The sequence below is a fragment of the Podarcis erhardii genome (genome assembly GCF_964252035.2).
Source record: "Podarcis erhardii genome assembly, chromosome: 7".
Lineage (NCBI taxonomy): Eukaryota > Metazoa > Chordata > Lepidosauria > Squamata > Lacertidae > Podarcis > Podarcis erhardii.
In genome coordinates this window covers 77652709-77666325 of record NC_138511.1, presented here as the reverse complement: position 1 = coordinate 77666325, position 13617 = coordinate 77652709, and the positions used below count along the sequence as shown (strand labels likewise).

Below are 13617 nucleotides of genomic sequence, written 5' to 3'. Positions count from 1 at the left end.
GGTTCACTAGCTTTTCCATGTTATATTGGAGCATCCGCATGACGCAAAAAATGTCACTTCTGGAAACAGCAGAAGTTCCACGCTAAGTTCCATGCTATTTGCTTCCAGTGGGGAGTGGGAATCTGCTCGCAATTAACACTAAGGTTAGCACTAAATTTACGACATATTCCGCTGTGTTTCTGATGTGGAAGCCACTTCCGGAAATATTGTGGACTACAGTGGAAGTTTTGTGCTCAGGTCAATGTTATTTGCTTCCAGGAAAAAGAAATCCTTTCAGAAATAGCACCAAACACGCTCTATATTTTCTGCTGTGTTTCCAGAAATGGCTTCTACATGTGAAAGCTCAAATATAATGCGGAAATCAGCAGGTAGGGAGACGTTGGGGAAATGGAATAAACGGCGATGGGAATGCAACGTTTGCTGTTTTTGCTACAAAGATTCTTACATGGCGACCCTTCTCGAAACACATACAGCACCTTGCTTCTCTCCTAGAATTGAGAGGAAAAGGATTATGCCAAGCTGGTGAGACTAACAGGGAAAATTCGAAACAGCAGGACCAGATTTTCCTAAAGGACTGGAAGAAATTTATCTTGCATTTGAAAGACAATTGTAATCACTTAACATCACTTGTAGGACTACAGGAAGTTTTGTAAGGATGACTTTACAAATTATTGTGAAAAGAACTAAGATTAGTGGATGTAAGACTGGACTTTTAGCAATAAGCATAGTAATAAAATGCAAAATCAGAGAAAAATTTGGAAAACCATTAGAAGGGGTTGAGGGAGGTCTCAGGCTGTGATGGCCAAAGACATATCATGTTGCTTTGGAGTTATTATGTTGGAAAATTTGTGCAAAAAAATATTAAAAATTATATATTAGAGTAAAAGAATCAAAAGGCCTCTTAATTTATTTGTATTTCTTTAACAAACTCTCTCTCTCAATCTCTCCAAGCCGTCTCAAAAAATGGTATAAAACTGATGAGATTTCACCCCTCCCATATCCAAGAATCTCCTGACGAGTCTGCTGATTCTCCAGAGAGGAGGAGCAGTGTTCTGCTTTCTACTTATTCAGCTCCAGCACCAAGTCAGTCAGTCAGTCAGTCAGTCAGTGTGTCAGAGAGAGAGAGAGACTGAGTGTTAGAGATCATGTGTAGAGATAAGGTTGCTGCTAAGAGCAGCTGCAGACACTCGGTGCAGCATTCATTTATGCTTAGACCTATTTAGCTCTGTATATAGTTTTGTATTATAGTTATAGTTATAGAATAAAAGATATTCTACAGAGCTTATACACTGCCAGACTCTGCTATACTCTGCTGTGCGACGACTGTATTGTGGAAGTGAATCCGGTGCTCACAACTCTAAGCTGTTAGTCCACAGCACTTTGACCTGTTCCTGTGTAAAAGGTGGTCTCTGGAAGTGCTACCCAGTTCGCCTAGCCCAGTCGGGGTTGAAGTGCATGAGTCCAGTTGGTGACACTGGCTCAAGGGTGATGCTGACAAAAACATTCATTTAAAATAGCAATAAAAACAAGGCTTTATGAAAACAGTAGGCATTGCAAAATGATTTTCAAAAACCACAAATGTACATAATAAAATGGCATGTCTGGTTAGCCAAAAGGAAGAGGTTTTTTTTAGCAGGGTCAAAAACAGCACCGTGAAGGAGCCTGCCTGATATCAATAGGCAGGGAGTTCCACAGAATAGTTGCTGCCATGCCAAGAGTTTTGTTTCCCACACAGATTCAGATTCCCAATATAAGAACGGTAATGAATGGCTTATGAAAATGCACATATGTGTGGAAGGAGAGAAGTGTGGAAGCTCCAGCACTCCTTCTATTGCCCGTGTCCTGATGCTTCTCCTTGCCATCTACCTTGGTTCAACTTTCATCTCCTCTCTTAAATCGCCATCTTCCCCCCCCACACACACACACTACCCCCAGTCTGTCCCTAAACTCCCACAGAGCATGTCCACATCCCACAGGAAGCGCTTTGCCTCTCCTGCACCTAGCTTTGAGTAGAAGGAGGGCATTACATTTCCAATTATTTGTGTACACACACAACCTCCCGGAAACTGGCTGGGAAACAGGATGGCCTTGCCAAGTTTACAACGTGTTTTATTATCTTATATGAAGACTGCATTTACATCTCTCAGCCAAGACAACGAAGGGAGTTTACAGTTTTAAAAGACTAAAAGCTGTGCCCTGGAAACTTCCGCATCAAACCACTGCAGTTCTCTCTACATGGGGCTGCCCTTGAAGACGACTTGGAAACTTCAGTGGGTCCAAAATGCAGCAGCCAGGGGTCCCTTTAGATCTCAGATAACCCCTGTTTTAAGACAGCTGCGCTGGCTGCCAGTTCGTTTCTAGTCCCAATTCAAGGTGCTCATGTTATTGTTTAAAGCACTAAATGTTCAGGGCCCAAATATCTGAAAGCATGTTTCCTTCCCTACAGACTGTCTCTGGTGCTGAGATCAGCAGAGGGTGCCCTCATGGTTGTTCCTCCACCTTCAGAGGCTAAGGTGGGGGCGGGGGGGGGGCAGAGTGGCCCAGGACAGGGCCTTCTCTGTGGCGGCCCCTAAGCTGCGGAACTCCCTCCCCACAGAGATGCATCTAGCTAGTGCTTTCATTATGCAGCTCCTGGAAAATGCTGAAGACATACCTCTTTTCCCTGGCTTTTGATATTTGAGGTGTATATTTTTAGGAACTGTGGATGTAAGTTGTTTTAAACTGTTTGTAATATTGTTTTAATGCTGTAACCCACCCTGGGACCATAGGGTGAAGGACAGGCCAATAATAATAATAATAATAATAATAATAATAATAATAATAATAATAATAATAATAATAATAAAGTTGTACCTTGGCTCCCGAACACCTTGGGAGTCAAACGTTCTGGCTCCCGAATGATCGAAAACTGGAAGTGATTGTTCTGGTTTTCGAATGTTCTTTCAGAAGCCGAACATCCCACGGGGCTTCTGGGGCTTCTGATTGGCTGCAGGAGCTTCCTGCGGCCAATCAGAAGCCGCACTCTGGAAGTTGAACGTTTCAGAAGCTGAACGGACTTCCGGAATCGATTCTGTTCGACTTCCGAGGTACGACTGTAATGATGCTGATGGTGGTGGTGTTACATTGGATCTGCTGGTATAACTCCTATGCTCCACAGAGAATGCATAGGGCATTTCCAGATGAGAATCAGGCGTTCATCCTGATTTGCTTGCATGGAAACTCGATGAAGTTGGCTATTTAATGAATATTCACTCTGATTTGTGTGCAGGAAGGCGTCACATCAGAGCAAGTGTTTGTCCCGCTGCATTTCCACATCACTTCCCTGATTGCGAGAAGTCTGAACCTTTATTGGAAAAGCAGGTTTGCTGCGCCAAATCAGCTTTAATTGCCCAATCTGAACTTGTTGGCATGTGGTTGAATCCTAAGGACATAAGAGCAAGGGGCCCATCTGGGTCCAGCATGCTGTTTTCGTAGCGGCCGACCACTTGCCCACGCGAAGGCTGCAAGCAGGGCCTGAACCCAAGAGCCCTCTCTACTCCTGTGCTTTCTAGCAACTGGCATTCATAGAATCACAAAATCACAGATTCGCAGAGCCGGAAGGGGCCACGAGGGTCATCTAGTCCAACCCCCTTTAATGCAGGGATCTTCCACCAGACGTATATAGTGCCTCCGACAGCGACTTATCCTCCATGAAGCTGCCAGCTCCTCCTTCAAAGCCACTCAAATCTGTGGCCATCGTTGCCTCTTGCCTGCAGCGCTATGTAAGCACTTTCAGTTGCAGGAGCTGCTCTTCTGCTGGCTAGCCCCATCGCGTGTGGCAGAAGGTTTGGCATGTGAATGCGCAAACACTTAAGAGTGTCTGCTAGGCAGTTTTTCGGCAGCCCGCATCTCTTTGCTGGCCGCCTGCACCTCTGGGCGTGTCTGTGTGACTCAAGGTTATATATTTATCTGCATGCAAACCTGGCTGATAATACTTGAGGAATTTCAAGCTCATTGTGGGAGGGGGGCAGGGGGAAAACCCAACGCTTGTTAAGAGTTGCCACTGTAATTCTTGTCACATACGGAGTAAAAATGAATACCAGGCTTATATGTGTTTAGGCAGCAGGAGTTTGGGCTTTATCAGGCTTCGCCTGCACAAAACATCAGGCATAGTTTTGACCTTACTAATGCTTCTGACTGTATTGGCGGCTCCTTCTAGTTCAGTTGCCCCTCGCTGGCCTGCTCTGAAACGTTTTAAGGGTGAAAACCAACGTTAGTCATGCTCAGCGTCAATCAATGGAGCTGAGTAATAAGTCCATTGGATCGAGCTGAGCACAGCAGTAGCAGCAGCAGCAGCAGCAGCCCTTACTTCCTCCTGCAGTTTCCATCCACTGTCAGAGGCAGTATGTTTCAGAGTACCATCAGTGGATGGGAACTGCAGGAGGGGAGAGAGCTACAGGCTCTGGCCTGATCCTGCAGGCTCTACTCCCAGTATGTTTCCGAGCACAATTCAAAGTGTTGGTGTTGACCTTTAAAGCCCTAAATGGCCTTGGCCCAGGATACCTGAAGGAGCGTCTCCACCCCCATCGTTCTGCCCGGACGCTGAGGTCCAGCGCCGAGGGCCCTCTGGCGGTTCCCTCATTGCAAGAAGCAAAGTTACAGGGAACCAGGCAGAGGGCCTTCTCGGTAGTGGCGCCCTCCCTGTGGAACGCCCTCCCACCAGATGTCAAAGAGATAAACAACTACCTGACATTCAAAAGACATCTGAAGGCAGCCCTGTTCAGGGAAGCTTTTAATGTGTGACATTTTAGTGTATTTTTGGTCTTTGTTGGAAGCCGCCCAGAGTGGCTGGGGAAACCCAGCCAGATGGGCAGGGTACAAATAAATTATTATTATTATTATTATTATTATTATTATTATTATTATTATTATTACGATTATCATCAAATGCACTCAAAAAATGGGTGCCACAGTTTAAGAAGGGGATTGAACAAGCTGGAACGTATGCAGAGGAATGCAACCAAGATGTTGAGGGACTGGAAAGCAAGCCTTATGAGGGACAGTTGAGGGAGCTGTGTGTTTTTTAGCCTGGGGGAGAGGAGACTGAGAGAGATGTGACAGCCATCTTCAAATATCTAAAGCGCTGCCTCATGAAGGGCGAAGCAAGATTTTCTCCTGCTCCAGAGGCTGGGACCCAAACCAATATCTTGAAATTGCAAGAAAGGAGATTCTGACAAAACACCAGGAAGAACTTTCTGACTGCAAGAGCTGTTCAAAGGTGGAACCGAGTTCCTCGGGAGGTTGTGGACTCTCTTTCATTGGATGTTTTTAAGCACAGATTGGATGGCCATCTGCCTTGTATGAGATTCCTGCATTGCCGGGGGTTAGGCTAGATGACCCCTGAGGTCCCTTCCAACTCTTTGATTCTATGCTTTGTGCTCAAAAACAATTGTTTCATTCATGCAGAAGCCAGGCTGGTTTAATCAGTTAACTAACCGGTCGATTAAAACTCACACAATCAACTAAGTTAAGTTGCATTTATGTCACAATCCAAGGTGTGTCCACTTTGGAGGGAGAAAAATCTAATTCAGATCAGTGGATTCTGCACACCCACCAATATTCTGAGACTTTGAGACAGCTGGTTATATATCTTCTTCCTGATTCCTTTGGTTTCTTTGAACTGATAACACCAGGCTAAACTGAACGATGACCAGAAAGTCCTTCTGGCAAATTACAGGAGAAGCTAACCTGAAGAAGGAAGAGCAAAGGACCCCCAAAATCACACCAGAGCCAGCCCTCTGCGATATCCTGCAGCGACCACAACTCGCCCAGTAGCTGGATGAAACATGCCGTGACTCAGTCAGGAAACAGCTCACTCAGATCAGCAGCAGAGATCAAACAGCCCAAAGGAAAGGAAAAACCCTTCTGAGATGTATTTTCCAAGTGTCACCAGCTCCTATGCACGGTTGAGCTATATGGGTCTGCGAAGAAGGCTGAAGTTCTGGGCTTGCGTCCCAGACCTTGAATGCAAATCCCTGCCTGCCAGCCTAATCTTTCCATTCGCCTTCGTTTCCCCATGAAAAGCTAGTCCCCGGCCATTTTTCCTTTGCAGTTAATTTATAGAGTGGAGGAATGTTACAGGTTCCGAATTGAAATCCATGCAACCGCCGTTGCCACCACCCCAAGGTCAAAGGTAGGGAACATAGGAAGCTGACTGAGTCAGAGACCATTAGTCCTTTGGATCCAGCAGACAGAAAAGAGAGTACTTCACACAGCAAACTACAGAACTCATTTCCGCAGGAGGCAGTGACTTGGACGGCTTTCAAATAGGACTGGAGAAATTCATAGGAGGATAAGGCTATCAGTGATTATGAGCCATTATGGCTATTTGCTGCCTCGACAACTAGAGGCAGTAATGCTTCTGAATACCAGTTGCCGCAAGAGGGGAGAGTGCTCTTGTGGTCGGTTTATAGAATTATAGAATTATAGAACTGTAGAGTTGGTGGCGCTGTGGTCTAAACCACTGAGCCTCTTGGGCTTGCCAATCAGAAGGTCGGCGGTTTGAATCCCCGCAACGGGGTGAGCTCCCATTGCTCGGTCCCTGCTCCTGCCAACCTAGCAGTTCGAAAGCACGTCAAAGTGCAAGTAGATAAATAGGTACCACTCCAGCAGGAAGGTAAATGGCGTTTCTGTGCACTGCTCTGGTTCACCAGAAGCGGCTTAGTCATGCTGGCCACATGACCCGGAAGCTGTACGCTGGCTCCCTCGGCCAATAAAGCGAGATGTGCGACGCAACCCCAGAGTCGGCCACGACTGGACCTAATGGTCAGGGGTCCTTTACCTTTACCTTTTAGAGTTGGAAGGGACCACGAGAGTCATCTAGTCCAACCCCCTCCAGCTTAACATGCTCAGAGACATTTGCACCTATGCATATATTTTAGCATATGCAGATCTACGTCATGATCCCAGTTTCATATACATACCTTCCCATTACCATCTTCCTGTTATAATGGCTACAGCTTCCCAGAATGAGGAATCGGGCCCTTTTGGGTAACCTTTGGCTGAGTGACCTGTCCTTCACTCAGAGGCCCTACTGCCAGGAATTTGTTTCAAGCTTTGGGTCATTGATTTGGGGCATAATTACCCCCCTCCCAAGCCTCATCCTGTCCCTCTTTAACAAGCACAACACCTACTTTTTCTCACACTGTGTGCTGCTTGCTGTGAGCATACCAAAATATGTACCAATTACTGGAGTGAACCTGTTTTGGGGAGGTTTTTATTTTTTTTCGTCGTTTCCATGACAACAGCTCTCCCCCAAGGGGGGTGGGAACCACCACAGTCAGATTTGCATCAAGTAGGGCAGTCCAAAACAAGGACACAAATATGCTAATTTTAGAATTAATTACTATAACGGAGATAGAAAAAACACTTCACCGAAGACTGTGACCCAGGTGACTTTTCATGAAGCTCAATAGGTGATCTAGGTCTTTTGTGGCCATATTTACATCGTACATTTGAAGTGCTATGTTAACGCTTTAAACAGTTGTGGCTTCCCCCAAATTATTCTGGTGGCTGTAGTCACGGAGCTACAATTTCCAGAGAGATTTAACAAGCAATCCTTCTTCCCAGCAAATCCTGGACATTGTAAATCTGTGAGGGAAACAGGCATCTCCTAATAACTCTCAGCGCCACGAACAAACTACAGCTCCCATAATTCTTCAAGAGAAGCCATGACTGCTATCATTGCGGCATCCTAGTGCTTTAAAGGTATGGTGTGTTCGCAGCATTTTGTCAGACTGTCTGACCTCCGCTGCGCTCATTTGAGAAATAGTCCCATAGTTAGGCTTACCTGGATCTCTTTGATGTGAAAAGCCAGGATCGTGATCAGCAGCCCAGCTGTGGAGAGGGTGATGAGGCACTTCACCATGAAGGAGTAGGCAAACCACTGAAGGGAAGAGGAGGGAGAAGTGAGGAGAAGGGCCGGGTGCCATTAGAGCATTATTATCATTCCACTTCATTCATGAATCGCTTCCTATGAAGCACCTTGAAGTGATTTTGCAGTACAGTAGAAATGCATATCCAACTACTGCTTAATTACCATATTTTTTGCTCTATAAGACTCACTTTTTCCCTCCTAAAAAGTAAGGGGAAATGTGTGTGCGTCTTATGGAACGAATGCAGGCTGCGCAGCTATCCCAGAAGCCTGAACAGCAAGAGGGATTTCTGCTTTCACTGTGCAGCGATCCCTCTTGCTGTTCTGGCTTCTGAGATTCAGAATATTTTTTTTCTTGTTTTCCTCGTCCAAAACTAGGTGCGTCTTGTGGTCTGGTGTGTCTTATAGAGTGAAAAATACAGTATATAGAAAGTTAAAACAACAGCATATGCAGAAACAATGGAAAGTCATTGCATATACCGTATTTTTCGCCCCATAGGACGCACTTTTTCCCCTCCAAAAATGAAGGGGAAATGTGTGTGCGTCCTATGGGGCGAATGCAGGCTTTCGCTGAAGCCTGGAGAGCGAGAGGCATCAGTGCACACCAACCCCTCTCGCTCTCCAGGCTTCAGGAAGCTATCCGCAAGCCTTGCAAGCCTGTTGGGAGTTTCCGCGGGCTCACAAGGCTTGCGGGCAGCAGCCTGCAGCCCCGGCGAGTGTCCACAAGCCTTGCACACCCGGTGGGAGGTCCTGCCAGGCGCGCGAGGCTTGGGGCGGCAGCCTGCAGCCTGAAGCACGTGGAGCCCTCCGGAGGGTGCCCTGTGCTTTGGGCAGGTGTGCACAAGGCTTGGGGCGGCAGCCGCGGCTGGGGGGAGGAATAATTTTTTTTATTCATTCCCCCCCCAAAAAAAAACGCAAGCTCCGGGGACAGCTGGGAGGCGCAGCACGTCTTCCCGCTGTCCCTGGACCTGGTCTGCAGGCAGGCGGCGGAGAGAAGAGCGCTTCTCCCCGCTGCCGGCCCCACAAGCGCCTGGGGGGAAATAATTTTTTTCCCCTTTATTTCCCCCCCCCCCAAAAAAAACTTGGTGCGTCCTATGGGCCGGTGCGTCCTATGGGCCGAAAAATACGGTATATTAAAAAAAATTAAAGACACTGAATGGGATAAGAAGTCATAGCTGAAGGAGAGCCTGGCTACTGAATCAGGCCAATGGCCTGGCTAGTCCAACATCCAGTTTTCATAATGGCCAGCCAGTTGTCTACAAACAAGTGGGCCCTGGGTGCATTTCAGCCCCTCAAGGGTGTCAGCTCTTACGCCCAGAGCCCATGGTTTGATGGTGGCTGCTGTTTGACAAGAGTTGTAGGCTCTGGTGGTTGGCCTCCCTTCAAAAACTTTGAATGGTAGCACTTAATTCTCAAATTCCTGCATTTCAGGGGGTTGGACTAGATGACCATTGGGGTCCCTTCCACCTCTACAATTCTATGAAATGGGACCATATTTATCATAGTACTGTGGGGTGGGGAACCTCCAGCATGGCTCACCAGACCTCCCCATTTGGCCAGCAAAGGCCATTTTGGGGAAGCCACGATTTTTGTTGTTACCACTACTAAATTCATTAAATTTGTATCCATAGATCTCAAGGTGATTCATAGCATAAATATACAAGATAAATAGAGAAAATACATAATAAAAACAAGAACAAAACCAATAAACCCCTCCTACCCGCAAGCACAGTTAAAAGGCCATATAACAGGCATGTCCAAAGTCTGCTTCGGGGGCCTAATGTGGCCCACCAGTCAATTTAACCTGGCCCCTCAGCAACTTAAATCCTAAAAAAAGCTCAGCAACTTTGGTCGGCCCTCACTTCATCAAATCTGGCCCCCTTCGAAAAAAGTTTGGGCACCCCTGCCATGTAATGTTAACCAGCCAAGGTCTGATCGAAGAGGAATGTTTTTGCCTGATGCCTGCAGGTGTATGCAATGAAGGCGCCAGGTGAGCCCCCCTGGGGAGAGCATTCCACAAACAGGGAGCCACTGCAGAAAAGGCCCCGTTGTCATGTTGCCACCCTCTGGACCTCTCACGGAGGAGAAACACAAAGAAGGGCCTCAGATGATGATCACAGGGTCTGGGTAGGTTCATACTGGTTTCAAATTGATGCTTTTAACTTTTTTAACTGTTGCGTTGTTTCGTTCTTTTTATAGACCACCTGGAGGTTGCTGCTGTTGTTTTTCACAATCAAGTGTTAAATAACTTTTGTGAAATAAATAAACAAGGTATGTACCTCAGCCTTAGGACCAAATGACACACTGTGTGCACTCTGTTGCAACAATGTCGCAATGGACTTGCTTTGTTTTCCACTTAACTGAGAAAAAGAGCTTTGAGGGGGACCGCAAACTGTGAGTGGGGAGGAAGCAAAATTTGTGGGTGCTTAGCTCTTCCCTCCAAGCTTTGGGTGAGGAAAGTGACTTTTAATCAGAAAAGTAGTTACGCAAAATGCCTCCCCTTCCACCGTTTGACCCAGAATTGCAGCCTCCTCAATATTTCTTCTTTCCAATGGGGCTGGAGAGGGGGAAGTCAGAGCTTCTGTCATGTAGCTGCGAGTAAAAGAAAGTTTGATTCTCACATTCAGTTCATGCTTGGTGCATGAATGCAATCGGGAAGATATGCATTCAAAGACCCTAGCTATTATTATGGCTTGATCATAGTATGAATTTGGTTGCATTTTTTTCGGGGGGGGGGTGTTCTTTCTTGCACGTTTTGCCAACCCGCTTTTTCATAGATCTTCAGTCAGTGCATCTGGCTGTTAACCAGAAGGTTGGTGGCTCCAGCCCACCCAGGGATGGCTACGGGCAGGATGGCTGCATTGCAGGGGGCTGGACTAGATGACCCTCAGGGATCCCATCCAACTCCTCGATTCTATGATCCATATTAAATAACAGTAATCATAGTAAACAAAGCTGAAGATGCTTGTTCCGTAGCCATTCTACACTTTTATGTTGTCTGTTATTCACAACAAACCCTAACCTTCCACTAGTCTTGATCTACAACGCAGCAAAAATACATTTTAAAAAGGTCATAAAACAAACAGTACATAATACATTCATATATATATATATATATATAGACACACACACACGCGTGCACACACACACACCTAACAAAGCAGACAGCACAACTATAATAATAATAATAATAATAATTTATTATTTGTACCCCGCCCATCTGGCTGGGTTTCCCCAGCCACTCTGGGCGGCTTCCAACAAAGATAAAAATACACTAAAATGTCACATATTAAAAACTTCCCTGAACAGGGCTGCCTTCAGATGTCTTCTGAATGTGAGGTAGTTGTTTATCGCTTTGACATCTGATGGGAGGGCGTTCCACAGGGCGGGCGCCACTACCGAGAAGGCCCTCTACTTCGTTCCCTGTAACTTGGTCTCTCGCAGTGAGGGAACCGCCAGAAGGCCCTCGGAGCTGGACCTCAGTGTCCGGGCAGAACTGTACAAAACTAAGGTCAGGCATAGGTAAACTCGGCCCTCCAGATGTTTTGAGACTACAATTCCCATCATCCCTGACCACTGGTCCTGTTAGCTAGGGATGATGGGAGTTGTAGTTCCAAAACATCTGGAGGGCTGAGTTTGCCTATGCCCGGCTGTGATCATGGGTGTGGCAGATCCCGCCCCCAAATCAAGTAAATAAATAAAAATACTTAACTAACTGACTAACTGACCAATTGTATCACAGATAACTTGGTTCTGCCCCCTGCAACATAAAGCCAAATAAATCCTGGCTATGCCCATGGCTGTGATCATGTAGACAGTTCCTGGGGCATAAGTCCCATTTAATTCAACTGGGATTACTTTTGAGTAGACATGCATTGGATCGTGCTGTAAATCCCACTTGATGTTTAGCCAAAAAACAAAAAACACCACTTTTTTCAGTTAGCCCCTTTATACTTATATAAATTAACCATGCCCATTAAGTTCAACGGGTCTAACTCTGAGTATGACATGCATTTGGATGTGGCTCATACCTTTGTTCATACATAAGCAAATCTGTTAGAACAGCGATGATATAAATAATACGGCTTAATGCTTGCAAATTTCCAAGCACTCTACATACAATGCATGATATAGCTCTAGCTGCAGCTAGGTAGGTCAATATTATCACCCTCCATAATGCAGATGAGACGGAGGAACGAGGGCTGAGAAGGAGCAGATTGCCTGAGACCACCTAGGGACCTCAGCCCACAGATAACATCCAAAGCGGGTACTTCCTAATTTGCGGATCCTTCTCTTATGGCTCCTAGGCTACACCAACCTGCAGGAAAGTCTAGGATGGCATTCAAGAATTGGCTGCCAGCACTGACAGCTGAATGGCACCTCAGGGGGACCTGGCTGGCACAAGGCTCAGGCCGAACAAAAGGAAGTAATTGTTCACAGAGTTAACAAAAAGGTTAATAACCGGGAAGGGGGTGGGAATCGCTGCAATACTTGCCACATTTTGGCTCCGTTGAAAAACCTGCACTGGTTTCCAGTTTCTTTGTGGGCCTTGGGTATCTGCCAGAGGTCCAACATCCCAACAGGGCACAACCACGGATGTCATTTACACACACACACAAACACACACGGCCTGGTGCTCTGACTAGTGTCAGGAGAGCTGGGAAGAGTCATTTTGATTTCCCACAGTGCCCTTGATGTGGCCTTGCTCCAAGGAACTGTGGGGAATGGAAACAGCATCCGTTTGGCATCTGTCTGTCTCGGAAGGCAATGGAGGACTGCGCCTTTGGGGGTGAGGTCAAACTGTCGGAAAGTTACATGGCAGCTAGAAACATCAGCTTAATGCACTGGCTGGTTTTTTTTTTTTAAAAAAAAGGACTGAAGTGGTTTGCAGAAAGAATGAAACGACAAAAAAAATAATCAGTAAAAACAGTTAAAAACAACTACAGTCAAACCTCGGTTCCCAAACGCCTCTGTTTTGGAACGTTTTGGCTCCCAAACCAGAAGTAAGTCTTCCAGTTTTTGAACTTTTTTCAGAAGCCAAACGTCTGACGCGGCTTCCGCTTCAGTGCAAGAAGATCCTGCAACAAATCAGAAGCAGTGCCTGTTGTCAAACATTTTGGAAACCAAACGGGCTTCTGGAACAGATTGCGTTCGACAACCAAGGTTTGACTGTATATTTTTTAAAAAATAAATAAAAATAAAAATCAACAATAAGCTAAAAACCTGATTAAAACACATGTCAACATTCTATGTCTCTGGGTAGGCTTGTCTAAACAAAAAAACTCCAATTCTTAGCAGGCACTGAAAAGAGTACAGTGAAGGTGTATGCCTGATGTCAAAATGCTCCCCCCCCCACCACCACTGGCACTGTGGGTTAAACCACAGAGCCTAGGACTTGCCGATCAGAAGGTCGGCGGTTTGAATCCCCACGACGGGGTGAGCTCCCGTTGCTCAGTCCCTGCTCCTGCCAACCTAGCAGTTCGAAAGCACACCAAAAAGTGCAAGTAGATAAATAGGTACCGCTCCGGCAGGAAGGTAAACAGCATTTCCATGCGCTGCTCTGGTTCACCAGAAGCTGCTTAGTCATGCTGGCCACATGACCCGAAAGCTGTACACCGGCTCCCTCGGCCAATAAAGCGAGATGAGCGCCACAACCCCAGAGTCGTCTGCGACTGGACTTAATGGTCAGGGGTCCCTTTACCTTT

General features: G+C 46.3%; 1 protein-coding gene across 1 annotated transcript in view; it reads right to left on the bottom strand.

The window, feature by feature from the left end:
• Positions 1–13617, bottom strand: part of KCNN4 (potassium calcium-activated channel subfamily N member 4) — a 46842-nt gene that overhangs the window by 13174 nt on the left and 20051 nt on the right. The window contains exon 2 of the mRNA XM_081869268.1: positions 7829–7924. Within this exon, the coding sequence (XP_081725394.1) occupies positions 7829–7924 (96 nt within the window). The remainder of the gene's footprint in view (positions 1–7828; positions 7925–13617) is intronic.